Genomic DNA, 19,870 nt, shown 5'->3' on the forward strand with positions numbered 1-19,870 from the left:
GCTGTGTCTCCTTTGCGCTAGGTCACAGAAAATTTATCTCATTGACTTCCTCTCCCACCCCCTTTAAAATATTTTCTCGTTTGTATATATGTCACCCTGGACTGTCCCTGGGGACTTATAATTAATTGGTTTCAGACTCTGAGTGAATGTTCTGTTCTCCCTTTTGTCCCCAGCCTGTAAGAATAGGCAAGCTGATATTATCTTCCTGATAGATGGTTCGGAATCCATCTCCCCAAAAGACTTTGAAAAGATGAAGGGATTCATCAAGCGGATGGTGAACCAAGCTGATATTAGTGCTGATGAAATTCAGATTGGCCTTTTGCAGTTCAGCTCAACTCCTCAGGAAGAATTCAGGCTTGACCAATACTCCTCAAAGGCGGACATCCACAGAGCCATCTCAAATGTTCAGCAGATCAAGGATGGCACCCACACTGGGAAAGCCCTGACTTTCACTCTGCCTTTTTTTGACAGTTCAAGAGGAGGGAGACCCAGTGTTCATCAGTATTTGGTTGTGATCACTGATGGGGTTGCCCAGGATGACGTGGTCGTGCCAGCCAAGTCTCTCAGGGACAGGAACATCATTATTTTTGCCATTGGGGTGGGAGAAGCCAAAAATGCTCAGCTTTTGCAGATTACTGATGACCCGCAGAAAGTGTACTATGAAGAGAATTTTGAGTCCCTGCAGAACTTGGAGAAGAAACTTCTTCTTAAGGTTTGCATTCCGCAAGGTGAGTAACAGAGGGTTTGTTTTTTGATCCATGAGCCCATCGTAAGTGTCAGGGGTGCTGTTGTCTCTCTTAAGAAAAGAAAACAGATCCTTCTAGCTGGAGGAGGGAAGGAGGGTCACCCTGAGGGGAGGACAGCCGGCCTGAACCCTGGATGCTGTGGTTCACCTTCCCCTGGGGATTCTTTCAATTGTTCTCATGGCTGTCACCACTCTGGACCCCAGGGGCCTGAACCTTCTCAGAACCTGCCTCTAGAAAGTCCTTACAACTCTTAGGTTTATTCCGTGTAGATAGAAGAACCAGACTGGAATATGTAAACACTGAAGATTTGGCATACTGAAAAATTCACTGAAGATTTGGGCATACCAGAAGGGAAATAGAAGCAGAGAATAATATCAGGTACATAGGTGCTCTTAGGAACTAGAACACAGTTTTTTTTCTATGTGGCTTTGTACAGAGGCCTCTCTACTTTGTTGCCAGGGGCTTTCATGTGGCTGAGGACATCCTCAACCCCATTTTATCTCTTCAAGTTTTTATCCTAAACAGTAAGGTCCAGAGACAGGTGTTCTTCCTCCCAACAGTCTGCATCTGCTCTTCCCCCAAGACTTGCCTTATAATGCGGAACTGACCTGGAGAATATCTTCATGGACAACGCTCCCTCTTACCCACGGGGAGTGAGATTCTCCAGCACAATCACAATAGAATCAGAATGGCTAAACTTTAGATGGTCCCTTTTTGTGCCAGGGGCTCTCCCAAGGGCTTCCACATATTAAAACACTTCATCTTCACATAACCCTATTAAATAGATACTATTTTACAGTTGGGGAAACTAAGGCACAGCAAAATCAGGTTATTTGGCTCAAGTAAATAGCACAGCTGAGATTTAAACTTGAGGCAGTCTGGATCTAGAGTCTGTGTACTAGATATTGTTCTACACTGCTTTTTGGTGTAGCATGGTAGAGCATAAGAGGGCCTCTCAAACTTTAATATGCATTTGAATAACCTGGAGCTCTTATTGAAATGCAGATTCTGACTCAGTAGGTCAGGGTGGGATTCTGCAATTCTAACAAGCTCCCAGGTGATGCTGATCCCACTGGTACTCAGATTACACTTTGAGTAGGAGGGTAGTATATTATAATGTGGAGTGGAGTGGAGTACAGTACGGTATGATATTGTAAGGCATAACGAAGGGTAGTAGAGTATAGAGGAGTTTAATATAGTATGATGTAGTATAGAATGTCATCGGATGGCATACAATGGTATAATGTGGTATAGTAATACCTAGCAAAGTGTAGTATAGTATAATAAAGCATAGTATAGTATGAAGTCGTATAAAGGAGGGTATAATGAAACCCATAAAGCCCAACATTCCTACACCAACCCCATGTGAAGCAGATACTATTACTGTGATACCTAATTCCCAGATGAGAAAAGCAAGAAAGAGGTAAGAAACGTAGATGGGAAATAATGGGAGTCAGGGTTTGAACTTTCCAGAACCTTGGTGTTGAAAGCTGGAGCCGATTTTCCAGAGTATTAGATTACTATTTTTGTTTCTACTGTGTAAAGGATATCACTTTGCCGTGTCCTTGGTGAATTCAGAAATCAATCAAAAAGAGTGGATGTGTGAATTTATTTTTTAAATAAGCATGATCATGGGTTGTCCCACATTAAGTAGTTCAGATTTATCAGGAGTCAAAGTCCATTTTTGTTTGTTTGTTTATATGTACCTGGGTATTATTCCAGGCAGGAGAAAAGATACAGGATTCCAGCTTCTCTTTTCAGATTATTTTGTACCACATAGTAGATTAAGATTTACATTCATCTTCAGCTTTGTCTTTTGATTTTTTGATAAAATTAGCTGCATACCTCAATAATGGCTGGAGCCTAATTAATTCCAGAATTCTAGGATCATAAAGCTGAATCATAAAGACCTTAGAGATTACTTGGCAAGGTTCAACCCTCTACATTAACAGGGAAAAAAAATGCTTGCATATTCTTGCATTTGCAGAATAAAGCCAGCTGAAAATGTCCCTGGGGGAAAATGTAAATTAGAAATGTTGGAATAACATACCATATTGCAGAAAGGAAATTCCTTTTTTTTTCTGAAATGAGATCTGATGTAGAAATGGGATTTATATCTGTGAAAACTCCTCTTGGTGAATTTCAATTAGAGATTTAAAAGTCAAAACAAACCCAAGATATTTTATATGAAAGGAGGGGAGGAAGGCATTTTCTGTCTTGGCAATTCGGGAAGCATATCTGGCCAGCTAGCAGAGAGTGTATTATTTAGGGGATGGAAAACTCATGGCTCAGCCCTGGATCTCAGATCCCTGAGAAACTTTAAGACATAGTTTATGACCATTTTCACTGGTAAAGGGTCCAGTATTTATTTATTTTCTTCAAATTTGTCCCCTAAAATCTGCAGTTTTGTTTTTATTGATTCCGAGCCAAATACTCCAGTGTGTGCTGGTCTAAGGAGAAAATGTCCACATGTCTTGGCTTGCCCCGGACAATTGAGAGTTAGGCTTGTTGTCCAGAAGTAAATAATAGTGGCCCTTTTATGACTGTTAAGTTACATTTTAAGTCATTTGTCCAGATTCTAATTCAGGTGCATTTGTGACCAACTTTTGCCTCCCCATCGGAATTTTGTGCACGGTCTTATTATTCACCAGTGAGTGGGTGGGTATAGCCTGAAAGATCAGTGGGTTTTCAAATTCTCACAACACTCTTCCAGGAGGGCTTAATAATTTTCAGGTAGAAGAAACGGAAAATTGGGAGTGGTTGTCAGTCTTGATCTTTTGTAATATGCTCCCCTGAAATAAGGTATATGCAGAGGCGGTGAATAAGAAAAGAAACTTTGGGGGAAGAAGGAAATAGTACAGCATGTGCTGAAAGAGACTCAAGGCTCATTTATATTCCCTTCCTTATTCATTTATTAAACATTTAATGAGCATCTGTCTGTATTAGGTATTGGGAAAGTAAGATGATGTAATCCTTACTATGAAGGAATCTTTGTTTAGTGGGAGAGAAGTTCAAGTAAAGTAGCATGGACATACAGGGGCATTTAATAAGTCAACTTGAGGACCTGGGGACATGAGTCAGAGAGGGCTTTAGGGAGGGGGCTGGTTCTCTGGAACTGCAACTTGAAGGACATGTATGGGTTAACCAGATCGGGATGGAGGAGAGGGGAAAGGACACTTCAGGTAGAGGGACTAGGCTCTACAGAGGAACAGAGGTATGAAACACTGTATGTTGTATCAGTTAGCTTTGCTTTCCACCAAATTAAACACACACCGCCATTGTTTAGCTTCCATTTCTGTGGATTGGCCGGAGATTCTTCTTTCAGGGTTGGCTGATGTTTTCTGGGCTCAGTCATGCATCTATAAATGACTAATTTGATTTTCTTCTCTTCCACCTTCGAAGGATGCGACATAGATTTGTCTGTAGGAGTTGATATTTCCACTTCCGCAAGGCAAGTTCAGCAGAAACTTCAAGGGTTACTGCCGGAGGTGATGCGACCGTTGGCCTTGCTTTCCAACATCAGCTGTAGTGCTGCTGGTGGCCTCAACCTGATGTTCCGCTACTTGGTCCCTGGCTCAAATGGCCAGCTTATCTTTGACTCAGGCTTTAAAAAGTATAGCGATGATATTATTCAGACATTCTTAATTCATCAGACTGCCACGAGCAACTATATGGATGCGGATTTTTTGCAGTCCCTGGGAGATCACGCTATCCATCTGTCTTCTGCTAAAGTGAAGGTAATAAATGCTGAGAACCCCTGATATGGCACCAATTGCCAGGGTGGGAGGGATAAGGCTTTTGTAACGGAGGCCAATAAACTGTTCTTCACTGGAGATTTCACATAGAGGAAAACCATAGTCTGACTCAGTAAAGACCAGCAAGGGATATGTTTTCATTCAATCAACAAATATTTACTAAGCCCTAGAGGTTCTGGGCTAAATAATGCCAGTAGAGATAAAAGGATAAATCCCTGTCCTCAAGTTGCTCACAGTTCAGAGATCCAGATTCTTCCATGGCGCAAATTCATTCCAAAGACAACTTGGAAGATATTAGCTCCTTATGATCACTGATTGTCATGTAGGGTAGGGCCCATTATTTTTCCAGTCAGCACTTTGAACTATCTTTAGTAACTAGCTAATGGCTTATTAGTGGTCCTCCCTTCCTGGTGCCCAAGAACTACATACCCACTAAAGCCTACAGAAATGAAAAGATCTTATGTGATGTTTATTAGGAAATGTCATCCCCAAACTTTGCAAGTTACATTTAGTTTTTCCTTCCATCATGCATCCAGTGGATTTATTTCTTAAAATATAGAATTCACTTTTAAATTAAAATTTTCTGTGAATAAAGGTGACACACTTTAATTATAAAAATGCATTAAAATTTTGCTATTTTTGCACTGATAAAGGTGAGTATTGTAAGACCATTTTTGGAAGATATTTTTAAGGGAACACATTAAGCTGGTTCAAATTCTTTTTTGGCAGGGGGCCTTGGGGATATTGAAGTAAAAGTGAATGTGTAATAAAGTAACAAATGGGTGAAATGAAGCAGGGTGAAAGGCTGGATACAACCAGAAAAGCTAAGCTTATCCTTGCATTGTTACAAAATGTGCAACTTCCAGCATTTATCTTTCCCCTCTCCCCTTCCTCCCCTCCATCCTTGTTCCCCTCTCCCCTCCTCTCTCTCATAAACAACAGGTCCTTTTAGTGTTTACAGACGGACTGGATGATAATTTCCAGAGACTGAAGATAACATCTGAGCTTCTCCGCAGCAAAGGCAAGTGCTCATAGTTTCCCTGGGTGGGCTGTTCCTTCCACAGGGACCGAGATCCTCTTTCACATTTCCAAATGGCACTGGATTCCATTAAGCCTTCCATAGACTAACCCAGGTGGTTGGAGTTCAGTGCCCACAAGGCTGATGCTTTGTATCAATCAGGGCTGAGAGAACCCCAGGGTCCCATATCCCTGACAGTGACCAAGGGTCACTCTGACTGAGACAGGACTGACCAGTTACCAGCCTGGCATCTGCTTTTGAGGATTGAATGTGCAACTCCTACTTCATGATGAATGGGTGCCATTTGCTCTTGCAGGCTACCAAGGGGTCCATACGTCTCTTTTTTCTAAACTCTGGAATCACCCTCAAGTTGGGCTTCGCTTTTCCCACTGCCCTTCCTTCCTCCTATGCTCACCAATCTTCCTCTTTCTTCATCCCCCAAGGGCTGCTACTAGTCTATATGGCACCTTTGTGAAAATAGAACAAGATGCCGATGCTGTGGGTGGATGCGACCCTGTGCCTGGGCACCTGGCTTGAAGAGTAGTGTGCTGGCTGGATTTCAGGGCCCCCCAGCTTCCTCGGCTGGGCAGTACCACCTGCATAGCCGTGTGCCCTTGCTCCTCTGCTCGCATTTTGGGTCATATAAAAGCTCTAAGGCAAACTCAAGATGAATAAGCAGCAACCCAAGCCCCCTGTACCCCTCTCCCTTCTCCTTAGAGTATGTTCAGTATATTCCTCTTGAGATGATGCTTTCCGTTGGTTAACAATGTGCTGGAATGTTTGCTGTGATAACTTGCTCCCAACTGGATTTACCACATAGGAAGTTTAAAATGTTGCGAATCTTCTGGAAGGGAATTTGAAGTATTTGACAAAAGACGGCGAACTTTGCCTACGTGCTAGATCAGCATTCCATTTCTAGAAATTTATTTTAAGGAATAACTAAGAACATGTAAACACATGTTCTTTTAACCACAAGATTGTTAAGTAGCTTGTTTAAAATAGCAAAAAGCTGATGTATGTATGTATGTGTGTGTGTGAATTTACTGTTCAAAATATTAACAAATACTTACTCTGAAATTCTATGAATGGTGATTTCTAGCCAATTTGAAAAGTGTCCTTGTCCATTTGTTCTCTATTATGTGGGCAAATCCGCATGATTTTTAGTGCCTTCATCAGTAGGATGGGCTCATGCTTCAAATCCCAGTGGCTTAAACTAGCAAGAATATATTTATCTTATGCCTTATGACCATTCATTTGAGTCTCATTCTCATCACTTAAGGACCTAGGCCGAAAGAGGGTCTGTTCCTGTGGCAAGGGACAGGAAATGGGGCAAATTATGCACTGCTCTGAAAATTTCTTGTAGGGAGTGACACATGTCACTTCTGCTCTCATTTCATTGGTCAGAAATGCAGTTTGAGACAAGAAGGATATAAGAAGGGTGGGATGATGCATGAATATCTAGGGCCAGGACAAAGAGTGTTCAAAAGACATGCAAGTAAATCTCCCACTGGCTGGTATTTTGAAGGATTCTCTGGGCTCCTCTTTATTGGCCTGGAAGGTGTGCATAAATTAGAAGAGCTCCAGGAGCTAGAATTTGGCAGAGGATTCATATATAATCAACCTCTGAGCATCACACTGCAATCCCTCCCAAGCATCTTACTGAAGCAACTTGTAAGTATTTTTTTCTTTTTAACACCATCCTTCACTAGATCTATTCATTCTAATAATTTAAAAAACCCAGAGGGAATTTTGTCTCTTTAGTGTGTAATGTGACACAGTTAACACAGATGAAAAAAAATCATGTTACATGAGTTCTGCTTTTCAGGACACAATTGTGGAAAGAAGATGCTGCAATATATATATAAAGTGTTTTGGAGAAGATGGGTACCAGGGTGATGGTGGAAACCCTGGGAGCAAGGTGAGAATTTGTTGGACATGGATGGTGCTGGGAGAGAGATGGCCTTTCAGCACCCACTACATACCAGGCCCCGTGTTCTGTCTTTAACACACCTTTGCTAATTCAACCCTCTAACAAACCTTTGAGGCCAATGTTACTTTACAGGTTGCAATAGAGGCTTACAGAGGGAACATTACTTCCCCAAAGTCGCACAGGTACCAAGAGGCACTTTGTGATTTAAGCCCCTGTGACTATCTGACTCCAAGGCTCACATTCTTTCTACTATATTATGCTGTCTCCTTACATTTATTTGACAAATAATTTCACAGACAAATTTCACATACTCAACCACCGCACAGAGGTTTTCACTTGTCTACAAAATATTCCCTTACGCACCAGCTGCTTTTTTTTACATTGGTCACTGCCTCTTCCCCTCCGAGCTGACGTTCTGTTCTATAGCATTAAACTCTGAGGAAAGATACAATCGCTGACTCACGAGTGGTCACTTTGCATCTCTCTATTAACTCCATGGTGAAGCAATAGCAAAATTACCAGGTCCCACTTTTAAGGGAGAATAAATCTCATTAAAAATGGTCCTCAGTTCTGCGGGACATGAGGTGTCCTTCACACATGAACTACAGCTTTATGATGGCGGGATCATCCCAAATCCTCATGTAAGGTTGAATCAAACCCATTGGCTTTGCCCATCTTTTCCCATTCTCTCTTTGTAAGGTTTTCTGTGAGGTTTTTGGAATGAGCTCTTACTGACTTTGCAGATCAATCTTGATTTGGAACAGTATAAAGTATATAATGACTTCTTGAGAAAAATTGAGGTTATGCCTTAGCATTAGATTTTTTCCCCCTTGCGTTGTTCTTAAGTATCAGACTGGAGAATCAGGAAATCAAGCTTGGGAACCTCTTGATATGTTTTTTTGCAACTCAAGGACTTTGCCTCAAAGGTCAAAGATGGGACTGTTTTGAATAATTGACTTCTCTGCTCTTTATGTCTGTAAGAATTCAGTGGTTGGTTGTATTGATGTTCATGTCTTTGTTGATCCCAAAGAGTATATGGCTCCCATATCTTATTGACCATTTTTAAATTAAAGAAACGCATCTGGCTGTAAATGGCAAGCCAAACTTCCCTGAGAGGAAATGGTTTGTGTGTTATCTAAGAAGTAAAAAAGAGCAAGAGAAAGAGGTTGGAAGAGACTAAACAGCTGAGTCATACAGTAATAAACAACCATTTCTCATAAGTAGCATGGATGGTAACACCTTTGCTTACTGACATTTTGAAAAACAAGGTCAAAGATCTCTTTAAGAGGAGAAGTGTTCCTTAAACATTTAATTAGAAACTAGTTTTGGTTTAGATTTTCAGAATAAAATGGCTTAAAACGATATTTTGGAAAAATAAAAACAGGCTGACATGCCAACTATTAAGACAAACAGGTATTTCAAGTTTTCACTTTAAGACAGGCCAAAAATATTTGTTTCTACATGTCCCTATACATTGTGCTCAACATTTAGTTGATTCTCAATAAAATGTCAACTCAGTGAGACAAAGGTATCTATCAGTAACAATTTAAAAAAAATTTTAAATTTATTATTATTATTATTAGAGAAAGAGCACAAGTGGGGAGGGGCAGAAGGAGAGAGAGAGAGAATCTCAAGCTTTACTGAGTGCAGAGCCCAATGTGGGGCTCAATCTCATGATGGTGAGATCATGACCCGAACTGAAATCAAGAGTTAGATGTTTAATGGACTGAGCCACCAAAGCCCCTACTAATAACAATTTTTATTTCATGTAGATTTAAGAAAAGAATTTATAATCCAAGTTATTTCTTTTGATTTCTTTTTTCCTCAGGGAAAGCTGGGTGCTGATGGGTTACCTGGTCATCCTGGTGAAGAAGGTGGACATGTAAGTACTGAATCTTATTTTTTTTTATTTGAAGGAATATGGTAAAATGGGTCAAATATTAGAAATACCTAATTGCACTTAAGTCATGAAAATTTTTCTCATCTATGCCATTTAAAATGGGTTTAAAATATCTATATAAAAATAACTATTTGTTATAACAAATGTTAGGTGTACAAATTTTATAAAGATATAGTCTCTAAAAGGTGTTTAATGATGAGGGGTGGTCATTTTAACCTGAATTTGAGGTAACTGAAAATGTGGTCTGTGTCTAGTGAGTATATATATAACAGTAGTTGTTAATCATGAGCTGAATTGCAGGTACTTTGTTGCTATTAATGAGGTAGCTATGTTTGTAAGTAATTTAACAAAATAAATTGAAGAGAACCAGGGCCATTCTTGTAACAAGATCCCTCAGATGCCTTCCTGAATGACCAAAAAGGTGATAGAGTTATAGTTACTCACCAAAAGTTTGCTTACAACCCTGGATATATCCCTGGCCACAGGAAAGTTAGCCATCGTGTGATTGGTTGTGGGGGAAAATGTATATTATAGAGAGAATTGCTAGGTAAGGGACTGGAATGCAATAGGGCCCATCTTTATTACAACATAAAATATCAAAAGGATTTGTAAATGTCTTGGTTTTCAGTTCATTTTAAGCTGTGGAAAACCACTTTACCACAGGTGTCTATTTTAAAGCTGATATGTATACACCACTGGTTCTCAAACATTCGGTCTCAGGATATCTTTACACTCTCTAAGATTATTGAGGACATCAGAGCTTCTGTTGATATAGTTTCTATCCATTGATATTTACCATGTTAGAAATTAAAATGGAAAGAATTTTATTTTATTTTATTTTTGAGAGAGAGAGAGCGTGCATGAGGGAGGGGAGGGGCAGAGGGAGAGAGACAATCCCAAGCTGGCTCTGTGCCCAGTGCAGAACCTAACACCATGCTCCATCTCATGACCCTGAGATCATGACCTGAGCCAAAATGGAAAGAATTTTAAAATATTTATTTATTTTACTCCCAAATAACAAAAATAAGCCCTTAATATAAATGACACATTCCTTTATGGAAAATAACTATATTTTCCAAAACGAAATAGATGAGTGAGAAGAGTGGCATTGTTTTACATGTTTTCAGTAGTTGTCTTATAAGATAGCTGGATTCATATGTCCACTTCTGTGTTCAGTCTGTTGTGGTACCACTTGCTTGTGGTCTCTTAGAAACTCTCCTGTACCCTTGGGAGAGAATAAGAGTAAGAAAAGATAATAGCATCTTTGTGTAATTGGGAAAGTAGTTTTAATTTTCTGAGCACCCCCTCTCAAAGGGTCTTGGGGACCTGGGGGTCCTTGGCTCATACTTTTCAAACTGCTGAGATATCCAAGCTTTAATGTTCTCATCGCCCCCTTGGAGTTGAGCATTGTTTTACTGTTTTGAATATTTAGGCTGCTGGAACTTGGAAAATCAGCAGAAATTAGAAAAAGAAATGCAGCTGTTGGGAGCTATATAAGCCAATTCATTTCTTTGATTATATTTGTGGGAGAATCGCTCAACTTTTCTCTCTTTATTTTGCCTCAGCAATTATAGTCTTAGATTTTAGAAATACATTCAGAAGTGTGGGCTGTGGGTATTTGCTGTTTTGTTCAGGTATGGTGCAAATATTCCTTTCCATTTTTATGATGTTTTAAAATGTCCTATAAGTGTTATTTTATTTCTGTCTGCTTGTCCTATGGTTCAATAAGCGTGGCCAAATTTAAGAGAACAATTTAGAGTCTGGCCAACCTATTAGGATCATTGACACCAATTCCAGACAAATAATATAAACCAAGCCCTTGTCCATCTAGAGTAAGAGACAAATTTGTCTTCCTTCTCCGCTGTCTTAACATCCTGAAACCAAGATGGTTTATAAAGACTCTCTAGTACAAAGCTGGGAATATGATGTGAGTGATATATATACGTTTATATAATTTAAAATTTCATAGTAGCCATCTTAAAGACAATAACAAGAAATAGGTGAAGTTAATTTTAGTAATTTATTTAACCCAGTCTATCCAAAAGATAATTATTTCAACATGTAACTAATATAAAAATGGATGATATTTTTTAGAAATACCCTCTCTTTGAAATCCTGTGTGTGTTATACCTGTAGCACATCTCAGTTTGGACTAGACCCTCTGCAAGTCCTCAGGAGCCGTGTGGGGTGTATAATGGCTCTAGGGTCTGGTGTTGTTTTCTTTTTACTGCATTTCTCACAAGAGAAGGTGACTGCAAAATATGTTGTCCCCTGAATGACTTTTAATGTTGTTTCCCCCAGAGCAGGTAGATTGGTCTGCCCAATGGCTGAGACATCTCTCTGCAGATGGCAGGTTCAGAACGGGGCTATAATTTGTAGGTTCAAATTGAAAGCATATAACAACAAAGAGCTAATTCATTGTTCCAGTTATTTATTACTCCTCTTCCCCCGACCCCCCCTCCTACCCCCTGCAAAACCCCAGTGGTGTAAAATAACAATCAATTTATTATAGCCATGGACTCTGGGGTGGGGAAACTAAGAAGAGAAGAGTGGGTGGCTCTCTGCTAGGTGTCTGAAATCTCAGTTGGGCTGACCAGGCAGCTGGAGGACCCACTGCAGAGATGACTTCCTCTCTCATGCTCTGGAGTTTGGCTGGGGTGGCAGATGGATGGGCCATAGTGGTCCAAGGACAGGGATGGCAGCTGGGTCTGAGAGGGAGCACCCACCAGGGACAGTCCGTCCTGAGAAGCAGCATTCCAGGAGACCAAGGCTGAAGCCCAAAGCTTCTGAGGGAGCCTCAGAAGTCACGTGGTAACTTGTCTGTCACATTCTATTGGGTACAGGCAAGTCACTAACTCCAGACCAGATTCAAGGTGGGTGGGGATGGGGATTAGACCCTTCTTCTCGATGGGGGTGTGGCAAGATCATATCCAGAAGAGCACTGTAGATTTTGTTGTGGCCATCTTTGGAAAAGACCATCTGCCAGACTCATGAATTCTATATATTTTTAAAATGTACCTAGTATGAGATGGTGGTTTAAATATGCATTGGTTACCTATCAAAGCCTTATATATCAAATTAGATTATCTAGGGTCCCCCAAAACAGTAATGTAACTTCAGTAGTAACAAAACTAGCTAACATTTGTTGAGAACTTCATATGTGCTGGTTGCATGGCTAAACATTTTGTATACATTTCCTCATTTCATCTACAAAATAAGATATTACTGTTATTATTCTCATTTCTCAAAAATAACTTGAACCAGCCTAGCATTTGAACAGCTTTTGATCATGTTATTCTTTCCACAGAATCATGGCTATGATTGATAGCTTTAAACTACTAGTGGGAGACCAGTTTTTAAACAGGATAGAGCTTAGTATCTGAATGAAAAGCCCTGTAAGCCCAATTTTTTTTTTCAAAACAATTTGACATAGGTACCCATTAAAGGGTGATTCCTGTTTTCTCATGAGAACATTCTAAAAAATGCTTTTGCCCAATTGGATTATATAAACTTTGAGGGATATAGGTGACAAATGTCTACTTATAATATTTAACTTGTTTAGTTACACATGAACATTTTAAAGTCTTTCATTATGTAAAGTGATAGAATAAGAAATTCTGCTTTTTTCTCTTTCTCATATTTTATCAAATAATTTTATTACAAATTCTTCCCATGGAGTTTCTATATCAGTTTTCCCAGCATTCCTGGAGCCTCTGTTTTGGAAACACCTTCCCTGGTTTTCTAGAGTATATTGTGTTCCCTTCTGTCTAAATTGTTTCAGATAAACCACTTTTGTGGGGGGGTGTGTGTGTGACAGAGAGAAAGTGAGTGAGAGCAGGGGGAGGGGTAGAGGGAAAGGGAGAGGGAGAGAAACTTAAGCAGGCTCCATGCTCAGCATGGAGCCCGATGTAGGGCTCAATCTCACGACCCCGAGATCATGACCTGAGCTGAAATCAAGAGTCAGATGCTTATCCAACTGAGCCACCCAGGCATCTCTAAGATAAACTGCTTTTTAAGTCTGTTTATAAAGTCTGTCATTGAAAATTTATTTTCAGTTTCAAAAACCCATTGCCTCCTTTTTCTTGTGAGAATCTTTTTATGGTCTTCACAGTGTAATCATGAATTCTATTGCTTTGAAAAGTGATTTTTAAAAATCTTATTTGCATGACATCTAACATTTGAAGTTGTGAGTTCTCACTGTCACATGCGACAAACACATTATCTCTGTTAGATTTCTTTACCTCCTTTTTTCCTTCTTTTTTACCTGATCTGGTAGGTGACATCCATAAGGATCCCATAAATAATCCCATATTAACATTGACTGGGTGTCAACACTGTGCTGTTCAAAGTTAAGCAATGGAGAGAGTATTCTGAAATATGAGAATCTTTGTGAGGACTTTGTGAAAACTCAAGTTTAAGAATACCTTTTTTTCCAAGGAGTGATTTTGGGAAAACTCATACCTAATTATGTATGTATAGCAACTGAAACTTTAGAAACTGGGAATAGAAGTCATAAGAGTAGGTTTTTCTCTTTTTCTTCACAATTTTCTTTTAAATTTTTAGTTGTGGCAAACTACACATAACATAAAATTTACCATCCTAACCATTTTCAAGTGTGCAGTTCAGTGGTATTAAGTACATTAATGTTGTTGCCAACCACCACCACCATCCATCTCCAGAATGCTTTTCATCTTGCAAAATTGAAACCCTGTCTTCATTATCACTAATTCCTGGTGACCCCGTCTCCCCAGCCTGTCTCCTCCAACCACCATTCTACTTTCTGTCTCTATGAGTTTGACCAAAATAAGTCCTCATTAAGTAGGTTCATACAGTATTTGTATTTTTGGCTTATTTCATTTAGCATAGTATCCTTAAGATTCATCCATCTTGTAGCGTATCAGAATATCTTTCCTTTTTAAGACCGAATAGTATTCTGTTGTGTGTATAAGGACCCTTTTTCTTTATCAATTTATCTGTTAATGGACACTTGGCTTCCTTCCACCTTATGACTGTCGTCAATAATGCTGCTATGAATATGTGTGTGCAGATATCTCTTTGAGACCTAGCTTCCAATTCTTTGGGGTATATACCCAGAAGTAGATTTGGTAGATTATATGGTAATTCCATTTTTAGTTTTTTTTTTTTTTTTTTGAGAAACTACCATATGTGTTCCACAGCTGCCGAACTCTTATATTCCCATGAAACGTGCGTAACTGTTCCAATTTCTTCACATCCTCATCAACACTAGTTTCTTTTTGTTTTTGTTTTTGATAATAGCCATCCTAAGAGTGTTTTGTTTTGTTAGAAATAAACTTTAAGAATTTTCCCTTTGTGTCCCTTTGTTAGGGACATTTGTTTTGTATATAGCAACTATTTCCTAATGAAGGCAATAACCAATTATTCATGATTGGCAACACTGTGTAGTACAAAATAGTAAAGCGATATCTTAAAATTAAATTTTCCAGATGAAACTTAAACACCACACATTGAACCTAAAAATGCAGATAGATGAGGAAGAGGGGGGAAAATAGACATTTACTTGGCATCTACTGTATGTGAGGCTTTGCGTTCGGCATTTCGTACCCATTATGACATTTCATCTTCGTGACAATCCTACTGATATGTGCTAATACTTTCATTTTATAGATGTGGAGTTCAAAACTCAGAGAGAGTGACTTAAAAGGTCAGATAGAGAAGGTTTGAGTTGTGCCCAGACCCCTGTCAGTCTGATGCCAGAACCTGCGCTTTTCTCGTTATCTCTTGCTGTTTAAGTACAAAACACCTCACTTGTCCAATCTGTATGATTTGTGAGGTACTTTCTTTCATTCTTTCTTTTTTTTTTTTAAGATTTTATTTATTTATTTGAGAGAGAGAGAACGCGTGAGCGAGCATGAGCAGGGGGGAGGGGCAGCAGAAGAGGGAAAGTCCAAGCAGACTCCCATGCTGAGCATAGAGCCTGATGCAGGGCTCGATCCCACGACACTGAGATCATGACCTGAGCTGAAACCAAGAGTCAGATGCTTCATCGACTGCACCACCCAGGCACCCGTGAAGTACTCTCAGTACAGAGTCTCATGCATTCAATACAACGATCTTATGAGTCGTTAGCATCAGTATTACCAAGATCCACGTTTTATAAATGGAGGAAAAAGCAAGGTGGAGGCAGAACTAGGACTTGAACCCAGGTCCTTTCATTTTTGATCCAAAGTGCTTCTCACTTTAGTGTGTTCTCTTTTACTATCCCAGGCAGCTTATGTCTTGAAGTAATCCAACCTCATTAAATCAAAGTGAGATTACATTTGTAGACCCTCTTGATGAAAGCTCATGGGATATATAGTACTCTCTAATTTACATTTAATCAATTTGGCAAAGGCATGATATTTACCATTCCCTTCCCTATCCAATACCTAGATCAAAGGTTATATTCACTAATGTGATTTAGGAAGTCACTCTTCAAATCCTGATTGGATGTACGCTGTGTGCCAGACACTGTACTCAGGGCTGCAAAGCTAGAGATAAATAAAAGAGACATTGTCCTTGTCTCCTAGAAGTTCTCCAAATAGCAGGAGACAATATAACACAGAAGCTGGGAATAACACACAATGTAACAGACAAAGCTTCTTAGAGGAGGAGGTGACATACGATCTATACCTTAGGAATGGACAGGAGTTCACCTAGAAGAGAAAGAGTTAAATAATGGTTGATTCTTTGCAGAACCACAAGGAAACCTTCATCCAATTTTAGCTGCCAGAAGGAAATGTTCTGACACACCTTCTGTTTGCTTGAATACTGAAGTTTTGCCCATGTGGCTTGAATGACTTGATCAAAAATATAGATAATTCGGATTTGTATGATTTGGGGTTATCAGTATGGGCAGTTGACCGATGGACATTGTGATTGTCTTGTAGGTAATCTGATCAAGCCTTTGAAGATATAGAAGTAGTTGTAAGGACAGTGTCATATTTTAGTCATTCTGATGGTCATCGTTGCTGATTTAAATTGGTTGGGTGATGATGGTGATGGTTGCTTGACTGTCTCCATGTGTGTCTTTATTCCATAGGGAGAAAGAGGCCCCCAGGGCCTTCCTGGACCCCGAGGTGAGGAAGGATGCCCAGGTGTGAGAGGACCTAAGGTGAGTGTAAACCTCCAGCTGTGGAATTCTTTCGCTGTCCCTGTTTTATCCCTTGAGTTTGAGGAACATTTTACTTCTTCAACATAGTTTCTTAGCTCTTTCTCAGACTGAGGGTTTCCCAGAAGTAGAGCCTGAGAAAAGGAATCAAGTGCAAATAGTTTATTGGGAGGGGATCTCAGTAAATACTAGCAAGACAAGAGAGAAATTAAGGAAGCAAGGTGACCTAAAAGGGTATGGCGTCAATTAGATTACCACTGTGGGTAGGTGGAGCCTAATCCTGCTGAGGAACTGTGTGAGCCAGTGTTGTATGTTGATTTCCTCGTACCAATAGTAGGAGTAAATCAACTATTCCACACATGGTTGGAACATACACCTCAACGTTGTCCCATCCAAGGGGGCAGAGAGCTGGGGTATTTATACACCAAATCCTATCAGGCATTATTTGCAAGCTGCTCCCAGTGGGTATTAATTCCCCAGCACTTCTGAGCTGCATTGCACATGGACAGGCTCTGGTACCAGAAAAAGCCCTCAGGAAAATATTTTTATTTATTTAAGAGAGAGCTGGAGGGAGAGAGAGAGAGCACAAACAGGGGGAGGGGCAGAGGGAGAAGTAGACCCTGCTGAGCGCTGGCAGTTGGAAGAGGGTTTGAGAATAATGAAATTTTAAAGCCTAAAGAAATAATGGGTAGGGCTTCTTTTTCAGTGGTTTCATAAATGTCTCTTAACCTTCCAGGATTAGAGACTCTCCTTAAATAAGGCCAGAAAATTTTCTCTACAATCTCCGAGTCCTATAGAGGGTTTTTCTGACCATAGCAACCATATTCTGTACATTCTAACAAGTTACTCTTTCAATTAATTTGTCCTTTGTTCCTGGGAGCCTTCTCATGCTTCTTAGACAGTATATTCTCACTTTTGTTTGAAAAAATATGATTGTGCTATTAATAAGTGGCAGGTCATTGCCATTTTCTACTCACCCCTAAAAATTCATCTATGAATTTTTCCAAGTCACAGGCAAAGGGAAGCAGTAGTAATCAGAGTGCTGTGATGTCTCCAGCGATTATAGTCACCGGAGAAGAAATCTTCATTTTGGTCTACTAATTGCATTTTCTTGGAATTCAGGAATATATGGTGTCCTAAGTGAAACAAGGTTTAAAAATCTTATTCAAGCTCAGTTTTTTTTTTTATTTCCTCCTAACTTTAGGGAGCAAGAGGATTTTCAGGAGAGAAGGTAGGTGACCTTCCTTCCTCTTGCTTAAACTGGAGAGCAATTTCTTTAGGAAACAGTACTGAGTCCACTTGCTTTTCCTTTGCTTGAGCGAGGTGGGACTTAAAACTTTTTGACAAGGGGAAATGTCAGATGATGTTAATAGCCAAATTGCCATGCTAATGAATGGTTTAAGGCAGGGACATATATGAAAATGTATAATTATCTATAATAATTGAGCCACCATATTTGTCACGTGACGCTCTGGAAACATTGGTTCTGAACTCAAGGTGTGGTCGTCAAGGTGAGTATCAAATGGGAGATGGATGCCAGGACAGGGCTGGTAGGAAAGGACCTGGCACAGTAAGGGAATGACTTTACATTCAGATTCAGAGGCAAAGTACCCATTCGCTCATTCATGCACTCAAAAAATATTTTTGTAGGTACTCACTCTGTTCCCCACATAATCCTTGGCAGTGTCTACAAAGTGATGAACAAGACAACAAGGGCTGATAGAGCTTCTTTACTCATGTCTCCTGGTACCACTGATTCACCTTATGGCCGTGGCAAATATATCACATAATTTTAGTCTGCGAGTTTGGTGTGCTTGTTTTCAGGCACTATCGCAGCTGTCTGAGACTGACAGCTGACGGACTGACAAAAAAGTGCCTGAAACTTGATTTCCTCGTACCAATAGTAGGAGTAAATCAACTATTCCACACATGGTTATATGCATTTTATTTGGCTTGTGAAACTGTGGACTTTTTTTCCCCCAAAAGATGCTTTATAATAAATATGGTTTTTTAAAAAAGATTTTTATTTTTATTTATTTGAGAGAGAGCTGGAGGGAGAGAGAGAGAGCATGAGCAGGGGAAGGGGCAGAGGGAGAAGTAGACTTCCCGCGAGCAGGGAGCCCAACTCAGGGCAGGACCCTGGGATCATGACCCTACCTGAAGGCAGATGCTTCACCGACTGAGCCACCCAGGCACCCCTATAATAAATATAACTGTCATTCTGATATAGTTGGCAAAACAAAGGGCCTATGAGTTGGAAGCAATGGAATACTTGATGAGATGTCACTCTGCAGCTGCCAGTTTTTACTCTTATCCAGTTAGCTTCAGGCTTTCTATTCTTAAGGAGTTTTCTAATGGTAAGTCTCCCCAAATACATACATATGGATACACTCCCATTTAAGTCCTCCTTAATCTGAGATCGGCTGAGTTTCCATTATGCAAATTAGTTCAGGCATATTTGCCAGTCTTTTTAAATTAAAAAAAGCCAATGACAAGAGAACCATCTTTAACATGCAGACAACCAGTGGGAAATTTTCTTTCAGTCTTGTGAAAGAGTTACTACTTGTTCCCAGTGCAAAAGTTGAAAAAAAAAAAGCCTTTCTTTTTTTCTCTTTAATTTTTTTTAAATTTTTTATTTACTTGACAGAGAGAGACAGCGAGAGAGGGAACACAAGCAAGGGGAGTGGGAGAGGGAGAAGCAGGCTTCCCGCCGAGCAGGGACCCTGATGCGGGGCTCGATCCCAGGACCCCGGGATCATGACCTGAGTGAAGGCTGACGCCCAACGACTGAGCCACCCAGGCGCCCCTCTTTCTACCCACTCAAAATTTGAGTTTCTTTTTTTTTCTTATCTTTTTCGCTGGAGCCTAAAACTGTCAGGAAAAACCGTGTATAACGCTAGTGACTATTTTGGGAATGAAAATGATCATTGTTTCTTAATATATGAATGCAGTATATAAATGTCACTTTGGAAGGTCTAGATTCTTCTCCCAACTAAAAACAAATATTAGCAAGGAAATTAACATCAAAGCAATAAGCACGTACACCTGGTCCTCTTTTCTCTAACAGTTACATCTCCCTTTGTTCCACAGGGAAGCCCTGGTGATGAAGGTGTTGACGGCTTGGTTGGGGAACAGGTATAGAAAGTTTCTCATTTCTATGTTTCTCCTCTACTAGCTTGGTATTTATGCTCTCTATTTATACTTTCCATGAAATAGTCTAGAAATGTTAGCATGCATACTCAACAGTGCCTAAAGTTAATCTATTATTTGCCCTTATCCTCAAAATATAAGGACCCTAGAAACATAGCTCTAATCAACTGCCTCCCATAATAACATGTTATTGTCCAGTATCTTATTCCCATTTATTTTTGTTCAATTCTATCAATTAGATA

The 19,870-nt window shown here is 39.8% G+C and overlaps 1 protein-coding gene across 1 annotated transcript in view; it reads left to right on the plus strand.

Annotated features, from left to right (window-relative positions):
• LOC118003458 (collagen alpha-4(VI) chain-like) overlaps positions 1-19,870 on the plus strand; it is an 89,652-nt gene that overhangs the window by 17,094 nt on the left and 52,688 nt on the right. Inside the window, exons 7-15 of the mRNA XM_034994543.1 lie at positions 174-728; positions 4,149-4,483; positions 5,444-5,522; positions 7,045-7,190; positions 7,345-7,437; positions 9,278-9,331; positions 16,410-16,481; positions 17,683-17,709; positions 19,569-19,613. Coding sequence (XP_034850434.1) covers positions 174-728; positions 4,149-4,483; positions 5,444-5,522; positions 7,045-7,190; positions 7,345-7,437; positions 9,278-9,331; positions 16,410-16,481; positions 17,683-17,709; positions 19,569-19,613 — 1,406 coding nt within the window. The remainder of the gene's footprint in view (positions 1-173; positions 729-4,148; positions 4,484-5,443; positions 5,523-7,044; positions 7,191-7,344; positions 7,438-9,277; positions 9,332-16,409; positions 16,482-17,682; positions 17,710-19,568; positions 19,614-19,870) is intronic.

Source organism: Mirounga leonina, unplaced genomic scaffold (assembly GCF_011800145.1).
Source record: "Mirounga leonina isolate KUSES-001 unplaced genomic scaffold, KU_Mleo_1.0 Mir_115, whole genome shotgun sequence".
NCBI lineage: Eukaryota > Metazoa > Chordata > Mammalia > Carnivora > Phocidae > Mirounga > Mirounga leonina.